The sequence below is a fragment of the Candoia aspera genome, chromosome 5 (assembly GCF_035149785.1).
Source record: "Candoia aspera isolate rCanAsp1 chromosome 5, rCanAsp1.hap2, whole genome shotgun sequence".
Classification (NCBI taxonomy): Eukaryota; Metazoa; Chordata; class Lepidosauria; order Squamata; family Boidae; genus Candoia; species Candoia aspera.
In genome coordinates, this window is record NC_086157.1 from 62,595,214 (window position 1) to 62,610,316 (window position 15,103).

The window sequence follows — 15,103 nt, forward strand, 5'->3', positions numbered from 1 at the left end:
AAAGCAAGGTTAAATGCTTCTCTAATTAGAGAACAGGAAGGCATTCAAGATTGATATAAGCCCTTTAAGGTAGGCCATGTCAGGGAATAGATAATACAAGAGCTACTGGAACTCTTTTTTTATTGTTACTGGTTATAACAGAATCTTGAAAATCAGTTTCCATCTGCTTCCTTGTATACCAAACAGAATCAAGGCAGGCCTATCTTGAGTTTCTTTCTCAGCCCCTCTTCCTTTCATGATTAAGTTGATAGTTACTCAACAGTTCTTGCATTCCATCTTCAAAGTTATCTACATATTCCTCCATAGAGGGCATGCTCTGGGTCTTAGAAGCATTCTTTCTCTTTCATTACAGCAAGATTTGGATGGCCCTAATCCTGGTGGCTTTTTGTAATATATTAAAAACTTGGCATTTCACCTAGCACTGGGCCAGGAAACCAGGCAAACCCCTTTTTAGGAGGTTATTGATATGGAAATGTGTGCTACCACAGATGTGATGTATTTTTATTAAAATTTTGTTAGCTGTTTTGGTTTGCTGTCAAAAATCCAGAGTTTTTCAAGAGGGTGGCCACATAAATTGATAAATGTTATCCAGATTATTAATAAAAATATTAAACAATATGAGTCCCAAACAGATCCCTACAGGACCTCCTAGTTTCTGCTCTCCAACTCAGTGTAGAGCCACTAATGCTGACTCCCTAAGTGTGGCTAACCATACAATTTGGGGTCTACCTTACAATTTGGGGTCCACCTATACCTATACCCATCTTACTATATCCAAACCACATTTTAACAACTAATCAGAGTGAGAATGTCACGTGGAACCTTGTCAAAAGGTTTGCTGAAAATGTAGCAAATTATCCCACAGCACACTAACTCTCTTTAATTGTATATGATCTGCAGACTGCATTCCAGTTACCCATTTATAGTACTAAAGGTAGTCCTCATTTAACAACCATTTGTTCAGTGACTATTCGAAGTAGCTGTAGTGCTGAATGGATGGTACTTCTGCCCAGTTCCTGAAGTTACGACCATTGTGGTGCCTACATGGTCACATGATCAAAATTTGGGCACTTGGCAGCCCGCCTACACGTATAACTCAAAGAGCAGGTGGCAATCGTGGCCAGGAGGGCCTTTGCGCAACTTCGTGTTGTGCGCCAGTTACACCCTTTCCTGGATCAGAAAGCCCTTCGCATGGTCACTCATGCCCTGGTAATCTCCCATATAGACTATTGCAATGCGCTCTACATGGGGCTACCCTTGAAGAGTATCTGGAAGCTACAGCTAGTCCAAAATGCAGCTGGGCAGGCAGTTCTTGGTGCCCCTAGATCAGCATGTTACACCGCTGCTTTGCAAGCTGCATTGGGTACCGGTCTGCTTCCAGGTGCAATTCAAGGTGTTGGTTATCACCTTTAAAGCCCTTCATGGCATGGGTCAAGGGTACCTGAGGGACCGTCTCATACCCATTGCATCAACCCGTCCAACCTGATCATGCAGAGAGGGCAGGTTATGGACCCTGTCTGTAAGAGAATTCCATCTGGCAGGGTCCAGGAAGCAGGCCTTCTCTGCAATGGCGCCTGCCCTCTGGAACACTCTTCCTCCAGAGATAAGATAGATTCCATTTCTTGCAGCCTTCCGGAAACAATTGAAGACCTGGTTCTGCCACCTCTCTTGGGGTGGGAAGGGAAGTAATAACACCTGGAGATGGTTAGCACCTTAAATGGCCCCTTTAGATACAAGTGAATATTCCAACTGCTACTGTCATCTGAAAGTTACATTGTATTTATGTTTATGTCACATTTGTATTTATATTTATTAGAGTATTTTAATGTTATCTTTGTTTAATGTTATCTTTGTATCCCTCCAGAGTCTCCTCTTTTGGGGGAGATGGGTGGTGGCTAAATTTAATAAATAAATAACTGCAGGGGTCTTCAACCTCCCCCGCCTATCTGCTCCCCCCCCATTTTTGCCTTGTATATATAGTTTTCTTGGCAACAATATCCGAATGGTTTGGCACTACCATCTCCCAGGCATGATTTAGATTGCCTTCTCCTGTGTGAACTGAATCTCTTCATGCTTCACTTTCTCCCCATTCCTGTTGTAGTCTTAACTTTAACTCCCCTTTAAACTCTTCCCGCAAATATGACTCTACCAGAGCCCATAGTCCAACCAGCATCACACTCAGAATAACTGGAGGTACTGAGCCCTCCTATGACATTAAGGTTAGTTAATTAGTTAATTCATTCATTCTTTGGAGATAATTTTATTTAATAACTATTGATTCAATTAGTATACATTTGTAGATTTTGTCCTGGTCTTATCCTTTTTTAGAACATTACTTCCAACAAGTATGCACACACATGTATTATAAATATGTGACATGGAGAAAAGGGAAAAAACACAACTAAAAACCATATGACTTCCCAGACTTTTTATTTTCTATACTATTCTTTCTCTCAGAGAAGCCCAGTGTGTTTAACAAGAACTTTTTTTGATGTCTTAAACATCACAACAACACCAATAATGCTTAAAAATTCAGAAATTAAAATAAAGTTCATTTTTATAAAGCAGTAAAGCAAAAAGACAATTAGAAAGTCAGTCCTAAAGTTTTTGTTATCCAATAAACACATGGGTGAACATGGTCTGATTGGTTTCTTTAAAAAAAAAAAGCTCATCCAAACTCTCTCATATTTTAACATGAATTGTAAGGAGCTGCTTTTGAAAGGTGTTCACATTATTGACCAAGGCTGGTTTTAGTTAGCAAGTTATTCATACATCACACAGTATTATCAACTGCAAGGTCAGTTCCAGGCACAATTCAGGAAGTTATCCATAAAACCTTACACTGTTTGATCCCACTCTATTGGAAATACCAGCTATATAAAAGTTATATAAGGTTTTATATATAAAACCCATTATTTGAAATACCAAATTCAATATAATCCTGCCAGGGTTTTGAGACCTTACCTTGTGAAAAGCCTCCTCTTTGTTTGAGGTTGTTAAGCTTATCTTATTGGCTTATCTTATTGGATCTTGTATTCATACTCTATTAACAACTATGAAGAGTAGCTGTGGTAGAAAGGAAAGATATAAATTCAATAAAATAAATAGCTGAAACTCAGTGCATGGAGCAGCTCTTGCTAATTTTACCAGCTAGACGCTATAGAACAAATTTTAAGGCCTATTTAAAATGCAGGGTATAATGTTTAAAACCCTAAACAGAATACTACAGAACAAAAAAAAAATCAGCCTGCCTTAATCTGGGCACTGTAGATATTTCAGACTGTAATCACCATAGATTTCAGCCAGCAAGGATAAAAATGCTGACTCAGCTGGCCAGAGTTTGTTCAACATATACTCTGGGCTTCAGATTGGGAACAAATAGCCTTCTTCTGCAAAAAATCTTTATAAAACTTACCCTAATATAATTACAACTATTTTAAAAAGCTCTTAGCAATTATAAGGCAAACAGTGCTAGATGTAACAGCTTTTAGCCATCAAGTCCATCATCTAGAACTCCCTCCCCAAGAACCGTTTCCACTTTCTTTTTAATGCCAAGAGCAAATTTTTGCATTTGCTTTAAGTTTTAATTTTTTATCATTTATGCTGCAATTTAATACTGTTCAGTTTTATTATCTTAATATAATATACAGTATTTAATGTTAATTATTTGCTTTCACCTGGCAAGTTGATCAAACCTTTAGCTGAAATACATTTAAAGTTCAGTTATTTTCTTTTTTCCCCCAAAAAGGCTGTCCTAGTGCTTAATTTTAATATGTTGTTGCTTTATATGCAATTTAATGGATTTTTCATACTGCCTTACTGTTTCCATTTTTTTGCACCACTGAAAGTTGCCAGAACCTGCATCTCAAACTTTATTTTTGAAGCAAAACAATGCCTCCTTGTTTGCCTTATCATTAAAATCTAATTTCTATATACTATATTATTTAGTTTCCACTCAATTAACAGTATAAGAAATTATAAGATCCATAAAAGTCAAAATAGAAAATAGCTTCCCTGGAGGGCCACTTTGAAAAATGGGAAATAACAATTTATCACATAAAGGAAAGCGGCTTAATTTCTGATGCTACAGATGCCATGTTTTCTGTCTGTACAAAGAAAACAGGGAAGTCAGATAATATTCTCCAAGGAACTGATCATTCTTAAATTCAAGGCAAAGAGATATTCTGCATCTCTGTACTAAATCATATCATGGTTATTTACCCCAACATAAATCCTGACATTTTAACTTATTGTTGAAATATATTCAACACAAGATACACTGCAGTACCTTTCTTTCATTAGAGATTACTGTTCAACTAGTTATGTGTTTGGGATTCCTCATCTTTAGTATACTGCCTTCTAAATCATACTTGGCCAGAAAATGTCTAGGAGCACTTTCACTAGAGAAGAAAAAAAAATGTTAACTACTTTCTTGTACACAGGTTGGAGGCAAAGGGATAGTACCAGACAGTGCAATGCCAAGCAGATGCAAAGATCTAGACTTTTTACTGTTATTTGTTTTGCCAGAAAATGTCACAGAGCCTAATGTAATGAGATTCCTCTCAGTGAGCCATGGCTGCCAGGGACAGCATTTCCTGGATTATCCAGAATTTAGTCTGGGAGACTTATCCAGTTATTTGTGTTGTAGATCAGATTGTTACTATATAATCTTCCAGAGAGTTTATCAAAAGCGATACAAACAAGCTGGTTCAGAAAGCCACGCAACAGAGGCGTTGACAACGTTTCTTAGACAAGGCAGGGCACTCGCCTGTCCGAACTGGCCACAAGCCATACACAGAGAGCAGGGCCCGACTTTACAGCACACCCTTCGTTCCACTCCTTGCATCTATTCCGCCACCTCCGCACTAATGAGTCAAAAAAGGTTCAAAGAAGACCCGCACCCTCCCTCGTCCCTAGCTATAAAAAAAAGCAATCACGGCAACCAGCAAAGAACTCTCAATGCGCGATAGGGGTCACTGTCCATGGATCAGGATCCCGCGAGCCAAGAATAGGCTGATGTGATGAAGAGTAGGCTCGGGGCAACGGGAAAGAGGACAAGATAGGGGGCGAGTCTGGAAGCAGACGAGAAACGATACGGCCGGGCAGAAGCAGCGCCGGGGAAACATAATAGGGCTGGCGGTAGAAGGTGAAAACGTCTGCGGCCCCTACCACGCAGCCGTGGGAAAGAGCGCTAGAAAAGCTGGCCGTGTGTGCGTTGGGGAAGGGGTTGGGTGTCCTCCTCAAGGCGCCTGCGCTCACTTCCCCCGACTGACCCCTGCGCTCTCCCCGCCAATTAAGCCCCTTCCCACAGCCCAACTCCCCTCCACTACCTACCGTTACCTCATATCTATCGGTCTCGGGTGTCCTCTTCACACCCTCGGCCAGGACGGAGGAGAGACGGCTGGGCAGCAAAGGCCACTGCCTCCGCGAAACACGCCATTCCCGCCCGCTACCGCTCCTGCTGCCGTTGCTGCTTTAACCGCCGCCGCCTCTTTAGAATCGCCGCCGTCTCGGGGAGGGGGAAGGGGGAAGGGAAAGACCTGCCTTCCCGGCTTCTTCTCACACACCCGCTATATTCCTGCGCAACGCAGAGAGAGACCAATCCCGAGGCAGCCAACCGAGCCATCGTTCACGCAGCGATCCCACCCCTCTCCCGATGACGGACGCGCCCTTCCACCAGTTGGAAAGGCGGAAATGCTACCCAATTGATCCCTGTAAGCGCTGATTTATACGATGCCTGAAGGACTTGAGTTTGCACGTTTCGTTATGGTTACAAAACGGACGAAAATTAAAAGAAGTTAGTGTGGAAACGATCCAAGGAAAAAGTATAGGGCTGAGGTTCCAGCGACAGGAAGGTCATTAGAACTTCTCATTTTTCCCTCAGAAAAAACACAAATAATCTCGAATACTATTCAAACCAAAGCACTCTGATTTTCACATGCCTACTCCGGCTTTTCCACCCTTCAGCAATTGGAGAGGACTGGAACCAGATGATTCGCGTTGCACAGAGTACTGGGAAATGTAGTCATTTTAATTCAGAAACTCAAAGTCGTGAAACGCTTAGACATGTCTGAATGGAGGATTCTTGCCGTAACGTCCCGCCTCTACTTCGAGTGACGGCTGGGTTAGCCAATCAACAGTTGCCTTTCAGGGAACCCTTATTTGTAGAATTTAGTGATCGACGTTTACGCTCCCGCGAGAATAAAAGAGGGGCCTCAAAGAGGTAATGGGCTTGGCGGGGGAGTCGCGGACTTTTTTTCTCGCGTGGGTGACGGGGCACTAGACGTGTGAAAGGCGGGGAGTGAGTGTAGCGGTGCAACCCTAGTCTCTCTCATCCGTCGCCTCCTTGATGTTCCTAGCTCTGCAGTAGCCCTACATGGTTCATTTCAGTCTCTTGAACCTGAACCTTTAACTATCGCATAATAACAGATAAGCTAAAATATTTTACACACATCGGTCCTGTCTGAAAAATTAGATGAAAAATCATTTTTGGTAGCTGGATTCACATACTATGCTAAGCTGTAACGTAGATGATTTACCTTTAGCTTACAACATGGTATGATGGCTTAGGTTTGCTATAGTATATTGTGTGAATTCAGGTGTTGTGGTTTGTAAACCATGACTTAATGTGACCTATTTGATTCAGGGTTAAATCAAAAAGTGATGTATAAATTCAGATGCTGAATGGTGGATTTGTACGGTAACCCCAGATCTAAATACATAAATCAAAAATACTTAATCCTCATTGGCCCCAATGAAGTAAACGAAGGCTGCATTTACACATGTTAATCTGTGAATAATGTAACTGTGATTTACTTAAGCCAATTTGTGAGTTGTGGGATCCCCTGAACCCACAATTTTTTTTAATGTGCTGAACAGATTTTACAGATTCGTAAAGCAAAACATTTACTTCTTTTACTAAAGAAGAAAAATATGTGAAGAAAATGCACTGAAGGTCTGTTATGTTGTTGACAATTGCCATTTTAAAAGCAATAATACTGATGCATAGTTAATTGATCAATAGTTTACTGAATGAACCAAATTGTTTGGATTTGCACACCAGTGAAACATAAAATGACTGTTGGGTGTGTTGTGCAGTACATTGAATCATAAGCTAATCATATTAGCTGGATTTTTGTAACAGGGTATCACAAACTAGAGTCCAATGAGTAGATGACATACAGATTGTTGTGACAAACAAACAACCATATTTTAACACATGTTATACAACCCAATCTATGTCTCATAATATGGCATTAGTTTTTGAATGGGAAGTTTCTGAATACAGAAATACCATATTCTTTTACCTTCATATGTAATTTGTAGGTTAACATCTAAAATCTTTTTTGGTAAAAGTTTAGAAGTTCTTTTAAGTTTGTTTAGGGCTACTATAACTGACCTGGAAAAATCCAGGCAACCACTAAATGCCAGAAAAGGGACAGAATCTTCTAACATCTGAGGTTTATAGCAATAGATACTTTATTTTCTTCTCTGAATTTTAAAGATCAGTATGAAGGGCTTATATTGGCAGCAGAATTCTGAAGAAGGAAGAGATTTCATCTTTCTGGAAAAGGTGAGTTACATTGCAATCTTACATAACTGTTCAGACTTCTAAATTTGATCAGGGACTGATACTTTCCCACCTAATTGAACAGTATATCTAGCCACCTAAATCAAGTTTTTTGCTCTGTTTGATCTTAAGCAGGCCTTTGATTCTATCTGTAGTGAAATTCTTTAGCATAAGCTTAAGGCATCTCAAATCAATAGGCAGTTACTCACCCTGCTATATGCACTTCACAAGAATACCAGCCTGAGAGTGAGATATACATAGCAGCCTTCTCTCCAATGCAGCACCAACCAGTAAAGGGTTAAATAAGGGCATATCTTAGACCCATTATTATTCAAGTTTTACAGCAGTGTAGTGGTGGGTTTTTTCCTCAAAACTGGGATACAGACATACAGTATATCTATACTGCTTTATATATATGATAATAGTGCAATAGTTGTTATTGCAGATACCAGTAGGTCATATGGGAACACTGACCCATTTCTGTAAGGAACACTCATTACAAATTAACTATGAGAAAATGAAGGTCATGCATTTTGCTTTAAAAATTGACTTTGAGCCTCAAGGAGCATACAGTATGTTCCATGTTTTAAGTATCTGGGCTTTGTGCTGCAATATTTGGGGAAGTGACATGCTCACACTGCCTAGGTTGCTTTGAATGCTGAGAGGAGTTCAGCAACAATTGTACCAGTTGCATTGAAACTCATACAGAGCCCAGCTAAACCCAGCATCAACTATTACAAACTAGACAAACTACAAACCAACTTTCTAAGCTAAGTGCAACATATTTCCAGTATTGGAAATATTGGAGGTAGAGTTCATAAAATTGAAACAATAGTGTGTGGCTATGTGTGCTTAAATATCAACTAAACATTAATTTTCAAGCTCAAGTTCTGATGCATCTTATTCTGACAGACGAATATTCTTCCTGGAAACAGCAAATAGATGACAAATCACAAAAAAATGGATTTTTACCTGAGCTGCTGATGAGCTTGGGACAAGAACAGGTTACATAATTCTCAAAGAAATCTCAGTGCAGAATTACAAACTGAATACAGTAAGCTTTCATACAGAATACAAGTGGGTTATGTTAAGTTTTATTATTTATGACAACATATACTTTGACCAACCTACAAATAATAAATTTAATAGGACTTTCATACTACTGAGTTTGATATCTTGTCATCAGCTGTGCTAGAGGATAAATTTCAAAAAATCCTCTATGCAGAAACATTTTGCCCTTATGAGGACAGGAGTATCAAATCACAGACTCGTGTTTTACTTTATTGTAATTTTGACTGAGTTATTAGAAATAGGTTACTAATACCTCTTTTTAGGCTCTTTCCTGGACAAACAGAATTGTTCATTCAGCTTTTTTTGGTGGATGAGGCTCCTAGAATAATTCTTGCCATAGCTAAGTATGTAATTGTAGGCTGTAGAATTTGTGCTTTGTTAATAGCAAAGTAGGTTAAGCATGATGACAGGCCTGTTTATTATGTGTGTTATATCGTGTTATTGTTACCTACGTTTGTGATCTGTAAGATATATGTTTAAGTCCCATTTATTTTAAGAAACGTAATTCCAGTCAAGAGGTCTTTATTTCCTAAAAGGAAGCAGACAAGCAGAATCAAAATTAATAGGAACATATTTCCAAATTAATTTTCTGGATAATTTTGTAAACCATGGTTAGTTAAAATAGATGTAATGGCATACTGGGTTGATTGAACTCAGGAGAAGGAATAGAACTATATTACTGTAAGAAGAAACATGAAAGCATGAAGCACAGTCTGAGCAGTCAAACCATGGTTTAGCTATTAATTAAGAACCAAGCCTAGACGTAATGCACTTAAAGTTATGTAATAATTTGTAATTTTAAAGTAGAAACATTTAAGGTCAGCAGTTATTTTCTTCACAGCACAGGAAAAGTAGCGTATCTGTTAGCAAAACTTGTCGCTTCCATTTTGAAAAAACAAATGATCTGAAATAGTGAGGAAACAGTGTAACCACATGAATTCAAGGAAGTCAACACTGCATTTTTGCAGGAATTGCTTAGTAATATTAAAGTCACAATTCATTATCTTTGGCATAATTTTAAATCTGTGCAGAATACAGCCACAGTACTATTTAAAAAAAGGAGTGGAGCGATTTCCTAAACTCATTAAACTAAAATATTTCAACATAAATTGATCTAACCCCTCTTCATAGTAGATATAGATGACATGTTACTGTGCTGAATCTACTGCAGTTCAACCAGATTTATGAACATAGCACCTTCATAAATGGTGTCCAAAGACTGTTCAGTGGTAATTATTGTTGGCAATAATTATGAAAGAGATTTTAAATACATTGAATTATTTCTTTTAGTTTTGCTTTTCTTGTAACATTTTATGGTACAGTGTAATAGAATATATGTATATCATTAGAAGATTTGCAGATTGCCAACTTTTTTTTGAGGGAGGACTAAATTTTTCTGGGAAATATGTGCTACAGTTAACTGTGGAAAAGCAGATGGAAGTGGTAAAAGTGAGAGGTTTTCCATTTTTCTATTTCCCTTTTTATTTATTTAATTTAATTTATTTATCTAATTTATCCCTGCCCATCTCCTCCGGTCGGAGGCCTCTGGGCAGTTTATAACAACACCATCATTCAATTCTCTACTTCGCTGTTTCAGAATTATATTATTCTCACTAGTGTGTTTTCTACACATGGAGAAAAGTGGTTTACAGGTTATAAAATAAAATAAAGAAGTGGCAGATTGGAGCAGGTTAAGCATCCCTGCCTGCTATTGCCCCTCTGCTCCAGTTAGTATTTCCCTCCCAAATTTGCTTTTTTCAACACAATATTCTGCTAGAATTTGTCACACATATTTGCATATAATGTAATTCTGAATTTCTATTTTCATTGCAGCTACTAATACTGCTTGAAATACAAGCTGTGTTTTAAACATAATATTGCTTCAGCAGTATAAGTTTTCAGTTGCACAGGATCAAAATGTCAAAGGAACTTTCAGCTGGTGTCTTTGATTGTCCTGATGTGCCAATATAGCTTGTTTGAAATATGTTCTTGACTGTTATTTATTTCTTAGTCAAACTGCTGGATTTGCTTTTTAAACGTATATTAGAAATTGTACCTATACTATCAATTCACCTTAGGATACCCTTCCTGTTGTGAGTGACAACTATGTGAAAGTGCATGTTAAAGCCTGTGCTCTTAGCTGGATTGATAAAAAGGTATTTATATATTTTCTATAAATTTATCAAATGAATATTAATTTATTCTGTGAATAAACTCTCAGTAAATTCAAATTCATGCAAAAAGTTTATTATCTTGACCATCTTATCTGTATTATATAGATTCATATGTGAATCACAACACAATTCTAGACATGTTTCTCAGGAAGTCTTGAGTTGTTGAGTGAGTTTGCTGTTTAGCTTGCAGCATAAGATTACTTATATGCATATGATTATTTTCATCCCTCACATTTTTACTCCTAGATAAATTGGTCTGAGTTCCTTTTTACTTTCTGAAATATATAAAATGGTAACCGTAATGAAGAAAAATAGTATCCTAAGGCCCAAATGATTAGCTTTTATGTCATAATAGTCAATTGCAAGCTGCATGGAACAATGTTTCCCATAAGTCTTTTCAACATAATTATCTTAATGGATAGCGCAGCTTACCAAGGGAATTGTCTAAATTGTGTGCAGAGCTTTCATTTGACGCCCAAGAAGGTTTACTGTTGATGTGAAGAACCCCTACAAAATGGGCAAGATCTTTGCAGTGGTCTATTATACAAATGATAACTGATTCACTTACCACATATACTGTGTGTTATTTCAGATGACTTTTACATGACTACCATTAGGCATACTTTGGCACTAATAGAAGATTAAGTGAAAGCTGCCTGACTCCACTTAAATTAAACACTCTTTTGGGTGCTTTTTCTTGTCCTGTTAAGTCAATTGGTGATATGTCTCTAGAAGCAGAGCTACAATTTATAAGATTATGCATTTGAAAGTATATGTTCAGCATAAAAGGCCATATATTACATTTTATGTTTTGAGATTGTTTTTAATAATTAAAATACAGGATAGAAATTTTATAATTAAAAATAAACTACTTGTGTCCTAAGCTTATCTAGCTTTCTTTTAAACACAACAAAATTAAAAATGTGTATGTATTGCATACTTTTAGTCAAACTTTCAAGTTTAAAATGTTTTTGGAATGTAATCATTATGAAAACTAAACTTCTACACCAAGTTTATAGTTTCAAGAATGCTATATTTACTGTTAAGTGCATAACTTAGAAATACTTCTTCATGTTCAACATTTACTTTCAGGAAAAAAAAAACATTCTATTGCAGCCTTAGAATCAATTATTCTTTTTCCAGATAATTAGTGACTCATTGCTGTTAGTAGCAGGAGTCCATATTAGCATTTTACTGTTCTCTGTACAGATGTATTAATCTTGACCATAGACATTCTAACTATTAATGTAATTAGCTTTTGTCAGAAATAAAAAAAGAGAAGAACTTTTTACCTGTTGGAAGGGAAATTGCTGGTGTTGTGTTGGAAAGTAAGTATACTAATTCGCAAAATATTTATATAAAATATTGAAATGTTCATGTCATATTAAAACTATTAGTTCCTACATTTAGTGATCCTCTTATAGATTCTGTTACACTCTAGTAACCAGACAGAGAACCTGCAACACTCCAGATGCTGCTGAACTAGAAGTCCCAGGCTACTAGGAGTTGCTATTCTGCAGTATTTAAAGGACTACAGATTCCTACCACAGCTCTAATATAATAAAGAAATAGAAGCCAGCTGAGGGGTGTTTTGCTTTTACCAGATTATTCTTGATTCTTAATAACTAGTTCATCAGGATTAAAATGCAGGATCAATTTTACTTGGGAGCATCCTAAAATGCATTTTTTTATTTGTCCCATATTAAAATTTGCATCAATGCTGCAGTGGAGACAATATTTGCCACAATCATACAAACATAAACTATGGTTTATAAATGACAATAACAGGGTTTATACAGCATATTAGGCCAAAACCAAAGAAGCCATGTGATAGTTAACCATGATAGATAAACTTAGCCTATATATGAGGTTGGGGGAGTTTGATTGGAAGTTTTATTTAAAATATTTGTGCCAATTACTGTTTAAGGTACAGGCCAATAATTCATGGGATATTTTCCAGTAGAAATTCCAATTCTACTTTCTATATTTACAAACTAGTTTGTCTGTATAAATACATAGATTGAAATGGTTGAGACTGGTGGAGGTTCGGAAGACATTTGTTTTTTAATGTGACTATTCATTTTCCTTAACTCCTTAGGACACTAGTCTGGACTGCCAGACTTTTGACTAGCAAGTCAGATCAGTAATCATGAACTGTATTCTGGTAGTTTTTGTAATCCCAGACAAACAACATAAAACTGTAGTAAATCAATGTTCAAATAGTGGATTTTCTTTTTCAACATTTGCATCTAGAAAATGAAGTTGGATGCAGATACATCCAATTTAAACCAAGATACATTATTCTGATTTAACTATAAATTTGTTTATTGTTTGCAGATTGTTGATTGATCTGTAGGTTTGATTGTTTTGAACCCATATGTAAATTGAACAGTAAATTTAAAAGTTTTTTTTTCCATCATACATTTCTGTTTTATTCTTGGGAATGTAATATCCAGACTTGCTTTCCTTTTCAGTCTTCTGGGAAAGTCAATTATTAAATTCCATTTCAGAGACAATATTTTTCTTTCTTGCCCTTTCTTCTTGATAATTCTTAAAACTGACTATAATTATCACATTGTGGATCAGGAATTGTATTAGAAGAATTTATTATAAATTATTATTAACAGTTACATTATTTTAAGTGCCATAGTTCTTTTGTTTGTATTATTGTTCCTTTTTTTCCTTTCTTCCAGTTGGAAATAAAGTGTCTTCCTTTAAGCCTCAAGATGAGGTAGTGGGTAAGTTTATGTAATCAGCTAAAACTTTTAAATTGTAAAAACTTAAGTATTTTATAAAAAAAATCTGTTATTTACTTTCAGATAGCCCATCACTTAACATTGTTGAGATTGAAAAATATAATCTCTTTTATGAAAACTTTAATCCTTTTGGATGATTAATATTTAATGAGTATATTGACAGAATTTTTTCTAATCTTCCTTGAAGGAACCATTCTTAAGCTTCCCAGTAACACTGTGGGTAGGAGAGGCTGTGTACTAGTGATCTTCTCAAGACTAAGACCATTATATCTCAGTAAGAGTGTGCATGAAACAAAACTATTGTTTTGTTTATTTTATTTCCAGAATAAACCATCACATTCCAGAAGTTCTGCCATACTCTTTTGGTTCAGCTATAGTTTTCCAGAAACAAAACCTAGAACATCTTGGTTGTTCTGGATTTTAGACAAAAAAGAATCTGGACAGAATGCATTGGGCAAGACACCTTGCCCCTCTCTGCGATCCTCTCCTCAGCAGCTGCCAGCATGACATATCCCATTGGCCACCTATCCCCCAATCTTCCCTGCACCTTTTCCTTCCTCCTTCCTCTCAGCTGTTGTAATGTCCCAGTGTGACATACATGGTTTTTTATGTTATGGCTGTGCAGTACTTGAATTTAATTTCCTGTTAGAAAGAATGTAGCTGCATTCCTTCCTGAATAAATGGAGTAATTTGGAAAGTGTGGGCCTCACTGGACTCCCACTTTCCAAGTCTCCCTATACCTGTGTGTGAATGTATCATGAATGCTAAGAGAAAAATGAAGCATTATGAAGGATGATGTGTATGAGACTGAGGCTAAGTGAAATGGTGAAAGTGATAAGATAATTGCCACCCTGCACTGTTTCTGTTAAGATTCATACCTGAATGAGAAACAGTGTAGGATTGTGGTGATCTTTAGACAGAGAACAAGTATGGTGATATGGCTCTTCATGAAGTCCTGGTATATTCCTTCCAGGGAAATGCAGCTCTCAAAGAAAAATATGTTGTCCTTACCTTTTCCAGACACTTCTCAAAGATAAAAAGTTTATCGAAGTAGTTGAAGACTTCCAAAGGTCCATGAACTCTGTCACTTATTCATTCTATAGGGGTCTGTATGAAAAACTAGGATTCTCAAGATGTTGAATTTTATTTCAGAGATGCTGTTTAATGTATCATAGACCAAAGAACATTATTTCTTCCATGATGGTTATGAAGATTTAATTTAGAACTTGGAAGTCACTTCTGTCAAATATAAATTGGCTTCCCATAGAATGTTTTCTTTCAGCATGGGAGTTGTGACACACGCTAAAAATAATAGCTAACGCATGTGTGAACCATTTGGAAGTGCACTCTATAAGATACTCCTGTGAACCTACTGCTTCTAGCATCAAGCTGCTGCATTAGTTCAAAAGTTTGGCATGGTAACTTTGAGCACCTTTGGATATAATTTCATCATACGTGGGTGTGCACAGAAAACACTTCACTGGCAACAACTCCAACAGATGCATTTCCTAAGCATACACATGCCTGTTCAG

General features: G+C 37.0%; 2 protein-coding genes across 12 annotated transcripts in view; one reads left to right on the forward strand and one right to left on the reverse strand.

The window, feature by feature from the left end:
- ITSN1 (intersectin 1) overlaps positions 1 to 5,574 on the reverse strand; it is a 126,295-nt gene extending 120,721 nt beyond the window's left edge. For 3 of the 9 annotated variants that reach the window (XM_063305396.1, XM_063305395.1, XM_063305397.1), the window contains exon 1: positions 5,341 to 5,572. The gene's annotated coding sequence lies outside the window, so the exon portion shown is untranslated. Of the gene's footprint in view, positions 1 to 5,334 lie in introns of all 9 variants that reach the window. The other 6 variants (XM_063305393.1, XM_063305391.1, XM_063305392.1 and 3 more) reach the window with 5 other exon arrangements.
- Positions 5,575 to 5,787: 213 nt separating this feature from the next.
- Positions 5,788 to 15,103, forward strand: part of CRYZL1 (crystallin zeta like 1) — a 29,620-nt gene continuing 20,304 nt past the window's right edge. Inside the window, exons 1-5 of one of the 3 annotated variants that reach the window (XM_063305405.1) lie at positions 5,788 to 6,223; positions 7,505 to 7,573; positions 10,720 to 10,797; positions 12,071 to 12,143; positions 13,509 to 13,553. In XM_063305405.1, the coding sequence (XP_063161475.1) occupies positions 7,511 to 7,573; positions 10,720 to 10,797; positions 12,071 to 12,143; positions 13,509 to 13,553 (259 nt within the window). In that variant the 5' untranslated portion in view covers positions 5,788 to 6,223; positions 7,505 to 7,510. The remainder of the gene's footprint in view (positions 6,224 to 7,504; positions 7,574 to 10,719; positions 10,798 to 12,070; positions 12,144 to 13,508; positions 13,554 to 15,103) is intronic. The other 2 variants (XR_010068080.1, XM_063305404.1) reach the window with 2 other exon arrangements.